General features: G+C 38.1%; 1 protein-coding gene across 4 annotated transcripts in view; it reads right to left on the minus strand.

Annotated features, from left to right (window-relative positions):
* The window catches only part of CR2 (complement C3d receptor 2), a 34,160-nt gene that overhangs the window by 4,822 nt on the left and 14,413 nt on the right, over positions 1 to 14,925 (minus strand). The window contains exons 3-18 of one of the 4 annotated variants that reach the window (XM_065872314.1): positions 13,914 to 14,102; positions 13,729 to 13,828; positions 13,419 to 13,501; positions 12,491 to 12,898; positions 11,713 to 11,889; positions 11,543 to 11,633; positions 11,174 to 11,250; positions 9,867 to 10,271; positions 9,307 to 9,483; positions 9,145 to 9,232; positions 8,707 to 8,789; positions 7,453 to 7,845; positions 6,233 to 6,418; positions 4,942 to 5,130; positions 3,609 to 3,632; positions 2,835 to 2,910 (exon numbers count right to left, since the gene is read on the minus strand). In XM_065872314.1, coding sequence (XP_065728386.1) covers positions 2,835 to 2,910; positions 3,609 to 3,632; positions 4,942 to 5,130; positions 6,233 to 6,418; positions 7,453 to 7,845; positions 8,707 to 8,789; positions 9,145 to 9,232; positions 9,307 to 9,483; positions 9,867 to 10,271; positions 11,174 to 11,250; positions 11,543 to 11,633; positions 11,713 to 11,889; positions 12,491 to 12,898; positions 13,419 to 13,501; positions 13,729 to 13,828; positions 13,914 to 14,102 — 2,746 coding nt within the window. The remainder of the gene's footprint in view (positions 1 to 2,834; positions 2,911 to 3,608; positions 3,633 to 4,941; positions 5,131 to 6,232; positions 6,419 to 7,452; positions 7,846 to 8,706; positions 8,790 to 9,144; positions 9,233 to 9,306; positions 9,484 to 9,866; positions 10,272 to 11,173; positions 11,251 to 11,542; positions 11,634 to 11,712; positions 11,890 to 12,490; positions 12,899 to 13,418; positions 13,502 to 13,728; positions 13,829 to 13,913; positions 14,103 to 14,925) is intronic. The other 3 variants (XM_065872324.1, XM_065872331.1, XM_065872338.1) reach the window with 3 other exon arrangements.

The raw sequence follows: 14,925 nt of genomic DNA on the forward strand, positions 1-14,925 counted from the left end.
ATGCCTAGTTTTGTTTTCTTGAGACCTTTTTCTATCTTGAATTCTGTGAAACTATTTTCCCCTTTCATCTTACTTCTGACTGTTCCTTCCCCTCCTGTCTCTTAAGCATTATTGTCCTGAGATCTGTTCTCATCCCTATTTTAATCGTCTATGTTCTGTTCAGTACCAAGGCTTCAATTGTGATTTAAATGTCATCTACCTGAGTCCAGTCCTCTCTCTTGAGTCCTACGTCATGGGTGCCTGGAAGTAGTAGGTCAGAACTGAACTCATCATCTTTCCCCACAAACATGTCCCTCTCTTCTTTTGATGAACCATTGGGTCCACCCAGTGACATCTGCTTGACTCATTCTTTGTGTCCCCTTGTCCCCACATTCTTCAATTCACTAAATCCTGGAAAGCCTATCTTCTTCATAGTGAAAGTATTTCTTACATCTATTCCATCCTCTTGAGCCCCACACTGCTGCTTTGGTTGACAGCCCAGTACCGCCCCTTCCTTTGAAAATGCAAATCTGAACGTATTATTTCTTTGCTTAAGATTCTACAGGATAAACACCAATTCCTTGTCATCACATGCAAGGCTTTTGATGATCTAGCTCTTGACCATCTTTCCAGATTTCCCCAAGACTGTTAAATTAAACATTAGTTCAATGGGATGTTAAAAGCATTCATTATATGAGAAAAAAAAAAAAGTTCTGCAGTCCAACTAGTTTGAGAGATTAGTTTTTAAAAAATTAAACAAGCGTCTTTATTGTAGGACTTTAAATATTCTCCTGGTCATTGTGAATCACCATGAGAAAAATGTAGTATGAAGTATTTCCCAATCTTTTTTGATCAGAGAGCACTGTTTCTCCTGAAATCATTCACAAAACCAGGGTTATGTGATACATACTCTGATAAACACTACTGCCAAAAGTACATCTCAAATGTAAACCCTTGCAAGACCAACAGTACTCAGACCCTCCCAGGCTTAGAGCAAACTATTCAGGTTCAAAGATGCCACTATTACATAGTTTCAATGTAACCCCTTCATGTCTGATGCCTGCCCTAGGCATTATAGAACTGTGAACAGTGTAATCAGATCATTTAGATAGATCCTAGTGACTTGGCATGTTAAAGTAATTTTGCTGGAGTTTGTGGGTGACATGTTTAGGGTGACATGACTTGGTCATCCCCCACTGGAAGTTACCTGAGATTTGGTAAGACTTTACATAATTATCCGCCCTAACACTAGCATGTATGGAGACTTAAGAACCTGAGCACATGGAACATTTCCAGGCTGATACCTGATGATATCATTTGCTAAAGATGTATCCTTTGCACCTATCAGAATATTCTGTAATTTCCACAAGGTTTATGTGGTCAGAGGGGTCTTTTATGCCACTCCTCCACATAAACCTATGCCACCTTCACCTTCAATCACCATCACACATACTATTTTCCCAGTCATGTCAACTGCTTATGTAGTTCTCATAATATATGATGGAATGACAAGCCTCTGGGTCTTTGCTCAAACTGCTCCTTCTACCTGGAATACCTTTCTCCCCTTGTTTACACTCTCTTGAGATGCATCTGAAATATCTCCTCCACTATGGAAACTTTTCTGATTAAAATTCCCAAGCACTGTCCATTTGATTGTGTCCTCACCAAATATCACATGACCCACTATGGCAACATTACTTTATGGATACAAATGTTTTCTAAAAAGAATAAGTTAAAATGTAAAAGTATGTCTAATTTCTGGTTAATAAAACATAGCAAAATATAGAAACCTAGTAGTATATTTAAGGAGTCATGAAAACAACCAAGTGAGAGAAAAGATTACTTGAACAAATAGAAAGGCCTAGTAAATTTCTGAATGGGAAAGCATTACAGAAAATGTGCCAGTTTTCAACGATTACTCTATAAACTTAAATGAAATCACAACATATCTGTTTTTAGAAAATGACAAATCATCTAATACTCCTGTAAAAACAAACAGAAGAGACAGGAAAAGCTTAAAAAATTATAGTGACGGGGTTCTTGCTTTATCAGATATTATAACAGTAGAAAGCTGTACTATTTAAACACAAAGTAGTTTGTGATAGAATAGACAGGTCAATACAACAACAACAACAAAAGAATCCAGAAACACAATACATCCAGATATGTTAATTATTTGACATATGATCAAGTTAGAACTAACCTTCTAGAAAGGCATTTGGCTATATTTACTAAGCATCTAAATGTTCATACACTTATCCCTAGCAATTCTAGGAATCTAGGCTAAGGAAATAAGGAGATGTGGAAAAAGTTTCTTTAAAGGTGTTTCTCATATCTTATTTATTATCAGAATAAATGTGGAAGCAACCTAAAATTTCCACAATATAGATACATATAATAGAAAAATATGCAATTAAGTAGGTAAGAAGAAAACATGATTTAATTTAAAAAAAATCTGTACCTGAGGCTAAATGAAAAAAAAATTAAGGAAGGAGACTCTAAGGCCAAAATTTCAGTTTTAAAAGGAAAAAGAGGAATAATATAAGAAAAATGATCATACCTGTATAGGAACGTACCAAATACCTGCAGGTGTTATGACTGGGATTTTTTTCTGTTTTCCAGATTTTTTATTATGTATAAATAAACATAATCTGATCTGAATAAACATCATTCAAATAAAATTAGTTTGTTATCTTTTAAGTTCTTACAGAAAGGGCCTTCTATTTAACACAAGATACCTTATTGCAGTTATCCCATTGCAGTATTTATTTCATTTAACTTGTCCTTCTGTGTTTAGTTTCAGGCAAGAAGTCAAAATCTTTTGTGCGTTTTGATCAAGCATGCGTTGAACTTACCGTTCTCTGTGTTTTAATATCATGCGTAAGGTGATAGCACCCAAGCAGAAAAGAGTGACTACCCCTGCCGAAAAACCTAGAAAACAAATCAGAGTATCAAATGCTAGAAAAATGTGACCTACCTTGTTTTGAAGTGACTGTGGGGCCTATTCCTAGTGGTGGGGAAAATGTTACGTGACTTTTCTACTTGTTCTTCTTCAGCCATATAAATACTGAATTCCTAGATCATCATATGTGGGCCTAAAGTTTTGGATTCAATCCAGTCCATATTAAATCTAAAGGACCAAGCATTTGACCACAGGGCTCCAGTCAAGTTCCTGTTGAGCTTTTCTGTTCTTTTCAGTTTTATCAGTAATATTCTTGTCACTGGGGTGAAATTAGGAGCTCAGGACACCAAGATCCCATGACTTTGCATAGCAACATTTAACTCTCAGTTGTGAAATATATTTTGTTACTGCAGAATAAGCCAGCCTATGTTGGTAGTAACAAAATCATGCAAAAGACCAAGAGTTAAACTAAATTTTTGGTAAGCTTTAACTTTCAATTTAAAAACTGGGAATAGCTGTTCAAGTCATTTATTCCATGCTATCGAAAAGTGACAGTTTGTGATGTGAAGTGCACATTAAAAGATCCTTAAAACACTAAAAAAAAAGATAACTTCTTATGAGTTAAAGTGAAAAAAAAATTAGCAGTCAGGATATAGGGCCTCACATTTTACATACATTTTTATAAATCACCATTAGAAGTTTTCTTCAAGTATTTAAGAAAACTTACCACAAATAAGAGGAACAAGTGAGCCTGAGGAGAATACAAAATCATGAAAATATTAGTCTAGTTGCATGGTTCCACATATCTCAAAGTCCCATGGTAATGTCCCAGAAATTAATCTCAGCTCCCTCCTCTCTAAGTCTACTTAAAAAGAGGTATTGGAACCCTGAATTATACCCACTCTTTCTTCTTCTTTTTTTTTTTAATAAATTTATTTATTTATGGCTGCATTGGGTCTTCGTTGCTGCGTGCAGGTTTTCGCTAGCTGCGGCGAGAGGGGACTACTCTTTGTTGTGGTGTGCGGGCTTCTCATTGCAGTGGCTTCTCTTGTTGCAGAGCATGGGCTCTAGGCGCATGGGCTTCAGTAGCTGTGGCACACGCGGGCTTCAGTAGTTGTGGCTCGCGGGCTCCATAACACAGGCTCAGTAGTTGTGGCACACGGGCATAGTTGCTCCGTGGTGTGTGGGATCTTCCCGGACCAGGGCTCGAACCTGTGTTCCCTGCATTGGCAGGCGGATTCTTAACCACTGTGCCACCAGCAAGTCCCTACCCACTTTTTCTTCATTTCTTATGTAACAACTCCCTTGGCCTTTACATTTTTTTTTCCACCTTAATTAAGTTGGGGTAGTTCATCCATGAAAAAAACCAATAAAATCAGCTTTATAATCAGGGATTTCTCAGGTCAGAATGTGAACATTAACTGTTACACCAGGTTGGTTAACATATTTTTGGAGGCCCCTGTCATATTGCTAAGCACTTATAAATCAAGATTCAGCAATAACAGAAGTCTCAGCAGCAACTCCTTTCAAAATACAGTCTATATCTGTGGATTCAACCAACCACAGGTCAAAAATATTCAAAAAAGCAAAACATTTCAGAAAATTCCAAACAGCAAAACTCACCCTGTGAGCCCAGCAACCATTTACATTGTTTTAGGTATAATAAGTAATCTAGAAATGATTTAAAGTATATGGGAGGATATGCACAGGTTATATGCAAGTACTATGCCATTTTATAAAAGGGACTTGAGCATCTGCAGATTTTGGTATCCAAGGGGGTCCTGGAACCAATCCCCCTGAGTATACCAAATGACAACTCTATAAGGTTGTTAGTTTTGCACCTTTTAAGTTAGTGCTCTTTTCTCTTTATTTTCTTTCTTTACTTGAAAGTCTCACTTTTACTACAATAGACCACCGACTTCAAATTCGTCTGTTACTATACCACTGGTCACAGACCTATGTCAATTTAAAACCCAGGAGTCCCTAACATTGAGGGAAACTGCTCACTCTCTTCTTCCAGTGAAACAAGTAGGAGCTGCAGTGAAGCCCTTTGCACTTACTTGGGGATTTGCAAACAGCCAGGGGAGGGTTCCATCGGTGATCTTCCTGACACTGGCTCTGGGGACTGCCTTCTAGGGTATATCCATCTTCACATTCTAAAGTGATGACAGCTCCATACTGATACATTTTTCCAGGCTCCAGCCTACTCTGGATTCCATTTATATGATCTGGGAAGCTACAGTTCACCTCTGAAATTAAAGAAATCTAGTTGAAGCTGAGTCATATTTTGACATTTTACCAAGAACGTAGATACTGCCCTTAATGGAAAGGTTTATGGAACCAATTTAGTTTATTCTCAGTTAGTAAAACTTCACTAAAATAACACAAAATGATGTCCTAGGCATAGCCTTTTAGTGTCAGCCATCTACCTCAGGAACGTCCAGGTAATCATACTAGATTACTTTCCTTCTTTGTGCTTTAGTTTCTAAACCAATAATGTTGAGTAAATTTTATGGATTCTTAGAGAAATGATGAGGGCTGAATGGGTAACATTAAGACTTCTGAATTTTTGTTTCATCAACTTTGAATCTTATTCTCCAATTCTTCTTACACGTAAATGCTTCCTCATTTCTTCTTTCATCTTTTCAGTGTAGGGGCCAATAGTGTGAGATTTTGGATTTGAACCTGACTCTAGGGTTTTCTAGCTGTGGGACTTTGTGTAAGTTACAAACCTCTCCATTCTACTGGGACCTCATCTATAATACAGAGGTAATGGCACCAATCATTGATATGGTTCTCAGGAGGATTAAATGAGATAATGCATGCAAAGTGCTGTGCACAGTATCTGGCATATGGTAAGAAGTCTCAACTAATATTCAGTATTAAGTCATTACTCATATTTCATATGCACTGCTTATGATAATGAAAATGACATTCTGAAACTTTTATAAAAATATACCCATAATCCTATCACCACTTAGAGGAAACATACTCAAAAGATAACTTTACTTTTTATGAGTATTTTGCCAAATGCACACTTATCATAACTGTAACCACAGTGTAAATTCAATCTGTACTTTAGTTGTTTGATTTACATAAAGACTTCAACTTTCCATATTTAAATGACTACATAAGTGATAGCTCAGATAGAGCCTCAGCCATTTTTCTTATTTTGCAGTATTTAGATGACTTCATCTATTAATCCAATTAAATTAATCCAATTAAATGCATTTAATTAAATGATCCAATTAATGCATTTATTTGGCTATTTTAAGTTGAAAGTACCTAACTGGATATATCTATTTGGGACAAATTTTATTTAAAAAATAAGAAAACAAATAAACAACACACCTTTGCAATAAGGGACAGGTCCGTTCCAGGTTCCCTCATGTGTGCAAAGAAGGACTGCCTCTCCTACAAGCAGGTAGCCTTGGTTGCAGCTATACAGGATTGACATTCCGGGAGAAAATCGAGCTATGTCTCCACCGGTATGATTTCCGTGGGGGATCTTAAACGGATGTTGACATCCTGAGAAAGCTTAGACACCAATTTAAAAAGATCTTTAATTTAGTACAGAGGAACGCATAGCCAGCAAATGGGTGATAGCGATACAGAAAGAAGGCAGGCAACAAGCCAACTAGTCAGTATCCAAAAATATTCATTTAGCCCAAACCAAACAGTACAGGACAGAGATTTGCATTTCCTACCTATATCATATATGATCTGAAGACAAATGCCAAATGTAAGATAATGAAACATCAGTGGTTACAGCCCACAATTGTAATCTATCAGAGAATAGTAATCTTTTCTTTTCTCTTTAAATGGTAAAAAGGTCAAGTGTCACACCCTCAAATATCTACAGGAGCCAGGAAGTGAAGTCACCAGATATGATAAGTCACAGAGCACCTGTCCTTCTAAAAATGGCAGCCACTGCCCAATTCAAGATAATGGTACCTTGCAGGAAAGCAGAGGGGGCCCTCACTGTATCACAGGTTCACTGTTTGCCTTGGGTGGTGGAGATAGGTTTCATTTAAAATAATACTGTGCTAGCCAAAGAAAACAGTTTTGAACTCAGTTCTTGGTCGCCAGTTGGCAGCCTCTGTTGTAGATAGCCACTGATAGGAATAAAACTACCGATAATAACTAAAATTACAAGACAATTCAGTGAGTTTTAAGGCCAGCTCCATTCTCCAGAATACTCAAAGATCCCTTTCTGGCTGGTATCACAGCCTTAAATATCAAATTATCAAGCAATATTACTGCCAAACATTTGCCCAAAATGGTATGTGCATTTTCCCCATTCTAAAGTAATAAAAATAATAAACTTGGGAGACTCCATCAGTTTCAAAGTTAACCATTTTCCTTTCATGTACCTTTTTCCAACAAGCTTAGAAAGAAAAGGGAAAAAAAGAATGGGCTGAGAAGATAAGGCAAGGCAGGTATTTTGTAAAATAATATGACTGCCTTGGCTTTTACTTGCTTTTCTTTAGGCGGCACGGCAAGTGCAGGTTCAAAACCCTTTTTCTTTATTCTGTGCAACATCCCATATTTTAGTCCTGAAAAAATCTTACCCTTTTTGATACAAGTTGGTACAGCTGGCACCCATTTGTTGTTAGTATGACACCTAATCAAGTGACTCCCATTCATGATGAAGCCGGGATCACAGGCGACATGTACTATGTCATTGTGGGAATATGAAGAACGAGTTTTATTCAGCTTATATCCATGTGTGACTTCTGGATTAGGGCAGTGAGTCACAGGAGGCGATTTTATGCACTGTGGGGGAGGTCCACGCCAAGATCCACGTCCTTTAGAATCACTTATGCACCGTATACTTTTCTCTCCCAGAAGATAGAATCCTTGGTCACATTCATAAGAGACTTCATTTCCATACAGAAAGTGTTCTGTCATTACACCCCTGTGCCTCCCATTGTTAATCACTGGTGGAGGTTGACAGTGGATAACTGCAGAAGAGATTAGGAAATTCTACTTCAGCTAGTACACCATGGTGGACAGTCTTCAATCAGATACTATAAAACTAAATAATAAAACTATGCAACTGCATATAGTGCACGTAGATATTAAGTTATTTAAATTTTAGATGCTAGATTATGTTTTCTTTTAAAAAGCTTTATTAAATTTTTGACTACATGAATAACACATACTCATTCCAAAAAAAGTTCAGAAAATACAGTAAAGTATTAAGAAAGGAATAAATACAGCTATGTTCTCATGAAATAGAGAAATAGTCTATATTTGTTATTTTAAAAATTTTGAGCAATTAGCAGGTATATGGCAAATACAGTCATTCCTCGGTATCCACAGGGGATTGGTTCCAGAATCCCCCATCAATACCAAATTCTGAGATGCTCAAGCCCCTTATATAAAATAGCATAGTGTTTGCATATAACCTACGCACAACCTCCCATATACTTTAAATCATCTCTAGATGACTTATAATACCTAATACAATGTAAACGCTGTGTAAATAGTTGTAAATAAAATGTAAGTGCTAGGTAAATAGTAGCCAGCACATAGCAAATTCAAGTTTAGCTTTTGGAAGCTTTCAGGGTTTTTAAAAAATATTTTTGATCTGCAGTCTACTGACTCCATGGATAAGAAACCTGCAGATACAGAGGGTCACCTGTACTCATTTCCTACTTGACAATTTTGTTTCCCAATGCTAGTACCATCCAAACACTAAAACATGTTTCTTATGTACACTGAGCTAGAACACATCGACTGTTAAGGTATAGATTAGTTCTGTAGTGACCTGTTCTCTTTAACCCCCTACAACCCACTGACAACTTTTTTTTTTAACTTACCTTTACAAAGTAGAATCTTTTGGAACCAAACCCTATTCTTATCATCTTGACATTTCCGATAAGCATGTCCAGTCAACTTGTACCTAGAGAGAGATTATAATACGTTTTCTCTTCCTAAAAATCACATCTCTGAAACCTAGCCTCCTCAAACCACTAATACAGAAGCACTTCTAAATAAGAAATTTGGCAGAAAGGAGTCAAAACTCCTGGCCCTTCAAGTAAGCAAACTACTTTAGACTTAGAGTTACTCCCAGCAAAGCCATTTCCGTGTCAAGAAAGGACTGAAAAGTCAGAGATGCTACTTAGACCTTTGGAACCTCACAATCTCTGTTAGTGTGACAACGAGGAACCTCTAGAGGGAGTCACCAAGACAAACTGAGGCTAGAATTAATGCACAAAGCAAGGTGGACACCCTTTCTGAGAATGAATCATACTTACCCATCTTGGCAGGACATATTAACTGGTACCACAGGTGAACCAACTGGAACATCTTGAAGACCTTCTTTCAAAGGTTGGCATGGTGCTTCTAGAGGAGTAAAGTTGGAATTACTTATACATGCCTGATATAAAAGAGAAAGACAACTCAGGAACTGAAAGTACCTTCACACCGAGGGGCAGAAGGACTCCAATTTCCTGAAGGCATACAGTGAACGGATCTGTTTCCCACAAGCAAGTAGCCAGGATCACAGGTGTAGTCTACAGTCATCCCAGAGACAAAGAGGACCCTATTTCCACCTGTATGCCGACCATGGTGGAGCCCAGAAGGTGGCTGACAGCCTAAAGAAAAAACTTCCCACATAAATACCAACAAAAACTCAAGAACACTAAGTATACAACGTTTGACAGTAGACAGTCTGAAACTTTTAAGCCAAAGATCATCAAGCTCTTATTCATTACTGAATGCTTTCTACTCTTTTGAAGGAACCTGGAACCTTAAAAAAGATCCTCTCAATTATCTACCCTGACTGTATCCCAGATCAAAGGGAGCATTTGCACAAAGAATATATACAACACACATAGACTGTTTTGTTACAGCATGGAAGAAATGGGACAGTAATCTATGCCCCCTTGCTTTTTTCCATAACTCTAGCTTTGGGTGGGAGATAACAAACAAGACTAAACAAGTAAATACCTCATTTTCCTCTCCACTGAGTTTTTACCTTTTTCACAAACTGGTATGTCAGGATCCCAGGTGTTATTGGCTTTGCAACGAACCTGACTGCTGCCCTTCAAAGTAAATCCATTATTACACTTGAATATCACACTGTCATTGTAGAAATATGGGGCTTCCTTGCTAGATATCTTGTATCCATTTGCAACGTGGACATGTGAGCACTGAACAGCAGGGAGGGAAAGTTTACAGAGAGGAGCGGGGCCACTCCAGATGCCCGTCTCTTGATCGTTGCTTGTACAATGGATGGTGCTCTCCCCAATGAGGTTGAACTTCACTCCTCTCTCTGGTCCGGGGTTACATGTGTAAGTGACTGTGGTACCATATAGGACATCTGAGGAACTCCCTGTGTGTACTCCATTGTAGATAACAGGGGGTGGTGGGCAGGTGATATCTGGAGAGATGAAAAGTTACTGTACAATTCTGTTCCAGTATTAAACACCAAAGAAGAGAAATGAGGTTGGTATGAATCTTTTGTTATCTGGTTTCTTGAAGGATATGGGTGAGATGTGATGATATGCATTCTATCAAAGCTCAAATTCAGTTTAAAAGATTTCATAGGAAAGATTTTTGTAATGTGTTAAAAGTGAAGATGTAGATCAATATCATATTGTGAGGCAGTAAAGTCTGATAGCAAATTATTAATTAAGAAAAGAATTCTTTTTTTAATAACCAGCAGGTCAATAAAAGGCACAGGGGGATAGAATTAAACTTTTTTGAGATGGTACATTTTTTTGCTGCGGTGATATGATAGACTAGCCAAGAATATTTATTGTTGATTGAACATCTACTTTTTGACAGGCAATTGTCTCATCTGCAAAGGAGGTATAGTACCATTTAATTATAATAACTTTGAGGTCTGCAGTCTGATGCTAATGTTACAGATAAGAGGCTAGAGTTCAGAGAAGTTACATAAATTGCCCCCGGTCAATAAGCAGCAGAAATAGAACCTGACTTCAGCTCCCACACCAGTTCCCTTTCTCTCCACTAAACTACAGTGTACCCAAAATTAAGGGTGGTGGCTCATATACTCATTGACCTCACTACTCTTATTCTCCCATATCACAAAAGAGAATCAGTAACTAAACGCATTTAAATTAAGTGATTGCTAGGCTTTGAAGTAAAAGAAAACAAAACTGTGCAACTATAACTGTTGACACAGTGAATAGAATGGGATCTAATATTCTTAATTCCATAACATGCCTAAAACAGAAATCTGACAGGATTCTAGACCCTCTGTTATTCATATTTGTAGATCTTACATTATTCAAGATCCTTTGTTATTTTTCTACTCACCTTTACAGAGACGAATCTCCATAAACCAAGGAATTGTGCCTTGGCACTGCTGATAAACACTCTCGCTTAGCCGGTACCTAGGGACAAAGAGTCATGACATTTTGCCATCTGGTGACCACTAACCTAAGCAAGAGCTATTGGCTCAATAGCAGACACATTACTTTCAGCACAGGAATCAATAGGAACAAAAACGTAGCCAGCAGCAGCATGACCCACCCATTGCACAGCATGGTTTCCATTAATGGAAACATAGTGATCAACACTTCCATGAACACGTGACAGGGGGGTCTTTGAGATAAACTCCTACACAGAGCTTGCAGTGTAACTGATAAGCCAGACTTAGTTCAGACTGAGACAGTCCTCACTCACCCTTCATCACAAGAAGAGTTGACATCTAGTCTAATAAGTTGGTTCTTGGGTTTTTTAAAGACTTGCTTTCCTATAGGTTCACATTCTGTCACTAAGAAAAGAGAGGAGGATGAGAAATCAACTCAAGGCAATCTCAAAACCAAAAGACATCGACATTCAAAGCCTGGAACCTTTGCATGTGGGGGCAGTGGGTATCCACACTCCCTCAGAGGTACAATGTATGGATTCTTCTCCCACCAGCACATAGCCAGGGTCGCAGCTATATTTTATGGATGTTCCAGGGTCAAAGCGAATCATGTGTCTATCTTCCTTTTGCCCATGGAGGATTTTAGGAGGAGCTTGACAATCTAAAAGAAAGACAGAGAATTTTTCTTATGTAAACAATGATAGAAAGAAACTGAGCCAAAGAAAGTGACATTTATGCTACAATTCCACTCTGGTGGCAGTTGTACAGTACAGAAGTAATCTTGCAGCCCAATTTTGGGTAATTTTAGACCAGTGGTTGTCAATTTTTTTTCTGCATTTAGGCAGCTGCAGATTTTTTTTTTTCCGTTCCCACTGGGTGCTCCAATTCCTCTGTTGTACAAGGAATCATCTTGTACATTTCTAATGGGAGATTCTGACCTATCTGTAGGGTTATTTTGCTGAAGTCAAAATCACTTTTCTTTTAAGAAATCACTGTTAAGACAAACATTTTTTCCCAGTTGTTTCCCCTTTAAAGAAATAGGCAACTTAGTGGTCCCTAATGATTTTTCCCCCCAAGGATAATCCTACAAAATGAATGGGAGACAGTGTTTAAGAAGCCTTCTTTATAATTTATCTTCACAATATTTTGTAAAATTGAGGGGACTGGAAGTTGGAAAAGGCCCTGCTGGAGTCCATAAACCCTTCTCTAACGCTTCAGAAGGATGAATCAGTGGCACCTGTTCCGAGCATTGGAATACCCACCCTTTTCACAGACTGGTACCGATGGTTCCCATGTGCCTTGGGCATTACATCGGATTCCCTTGCTGCCCTTCATGGTGAAGCCAAATACGCAGGCAAATACCACAGTGTCATTATAGGAATATTGATCTTTCTGCCCGGATGATATTTGGCCTCTTAGGATCTGGGGAGGTGGACACCGAACCTCAGAAACAGAAAGTTCACAGCGTGGGGCAGGGCCGCTCCAGGTCCCAGTCTTCTGACTATCAGTGGTACAACGGATAGTTCTCTCCCCAGTGAGAATGAAGTTCACTCCTTGCTCTGGGCCCTGGTCACAGGTGTAAGTGACTGTGCTTCCATACCGAACATTCACTGAAGAGCTGCCCGTATGTGTTCCATTGAGAATAGGAGGAGGTGGTGGGCAAAGAATTTCTAGGAAATTACAGAGAGAGATGACAAGATTCCAACTGTACTACAAACAAAGAATGTCTCGGGTGTTGCTACATGCCACTCTCACATCCTGGGTTCACGGACAGTAATATTGGAATCTGTAATGAATCTGTCAAAGCGGCTATAGCAATATAATTCAGAAAGTATGATTTAAAACTTTATTCCTGAATATATCTACTTTGCTGATCCTTTGATTTCTTTTACCAAGTATATAATCTCCTTTATGTGCATAGCCTGGCTGGCAACTGTACATAGTTTTCAGAGAAAGAAAAGCTTAGAAACCCTGTTTTACTTGAGTAAGCAAAGGACAAAGAGGTAATTCAAGGATGTTTCAGTGAAGAACATATCCCTTAAAGATCTAAAGATCTCTGGGGGAGATCTTTGCTCTATAAGATCCTATATAGTAAGAAATGGATGAAAACTTTCAGTTAAGCTGAGAATGTGGTGTCCTGTTGAACCTCTGGCCAAGGAACTAGTTGCAAACCACAGTCACTTAACCTACCTTCACATACTGGAAATTTGGTCCAAAAAGTACGCTGTCCAACAATTACACACTGGCTAGAAGGTTGGCCTTGTAATCGATACCTGGAGACAAAGGGAGGTCATTCAGAACTATTAGGCAGAACAGAACCCTCTATTTAAAATCCAAATTCACTTAATTTGTGGGCACCAACTCCTTTTATTGGCATTATCTCTCACAACCTTACGCTGCCCATCGACCGTCACAGAGAAACCTTCTGCAGGTTTCACAGTACACACCATGCACACATAAGTCAAATGAATTAAATCTCATAGGCCCTCTAGACACTCACCCTTCACTACAGAAAAAGTTCACAGTTGCACCAACCCGAAGACTTGCGGGCCTCTTTAACTGCCCATTGAGCAATGGTCCTGGAAGCTCACACTCTGCCTCTAAGAAAACAAGCCAAAGATGAGCAAAGTGTGGCAAGTAACATAGTAGCCCAAATTCTTAACATTGATTGTAAATTTAGGGTACCTTTACATGTGGGAGCGACAGCACTCCAGTCTCCCGAAGACAAACAGCGAATGGTCTTTTCTCCAAGAAGCAAGTAACCAGGTTCACAGCTGTAGGTCACAGACAATCCTGGGGCAAAGGAATCAACGCTCTCCCCTGTGTGATACCCGTTGGCGATTGTGGGAAGTGATGGACACTCCAGGGAGATATCTTTACACACACGCATTAGGAAAAAGGTCATCAGATAGCACCTTCACAGTCTGTATTTTGACTTAGTACATACATCCAAATAAATGATACATGGTCTATGCTAAGCAGTCGTCATTAATTTTCGACTCAGTCTTTTAAAGATCAAACAGGTATGGTTTAATTATATCCATTTTATACCACAAATAGTACATTATTTTTTATTTTTAGTTACACTTTATGAATCACATTTGCAGCGTGAAAAACTTCAATTACCAAAAAAAAAGTCCATTTTCACTCATACTCTCATTCTACCCTTAAGCCTATTTTCTGCTCCAAAAGTAGCATGTTGTTATTTATGGGGTTATCCTGCCAGATACTAGTAATATAGTGTTTCTGGATCCTATATGTGATATATCTATACACATATTTTGGGTGTGTATGTATACTCAATACATATTATTCTAGGCCCTGCTTTATTTGCTTAATAATCTATATCTTTCCATGTCAATATATATAGGCCTATCTAAATCTTTATAATCTTTAATCCTATCTACAATCTTTAATTGTTTTGCATGGTCACCCCATTTGAGACTATCTTCAGATCTTCCCTCCCTCCAAGATTATATATCTGTTTACAGACAGATAGAACCATATTTTTCTAATAATAATTTTTCAACTCTTTAATCAATTTAGAATTTGTCAATATTGTTCTTTATTAAGAAAATAAATACCTTATTTTGATGGTATAATTTTTGTCAAATATTGCCGGTTCCCATCATTACATAACTGAAATTCAGATTTAGAGTTCAGTAGCAACATAAACCACACCAAATAATAAGGAAAG

The sequence above is a fragment of the Phocoena phocoena genome, chromosome 1, assembly GCF_963924675.1.
Source record: "Phocoena phocoena chromosome 1, mPhoPho1.1, whole genome shotgun sequence".
Lineage (NCBI taxonomy): Eukaryota > Metazoa > Chordata > Mammalia > Artiodactyla > Phocoenidae > Phocoena > Phocoena phocoena.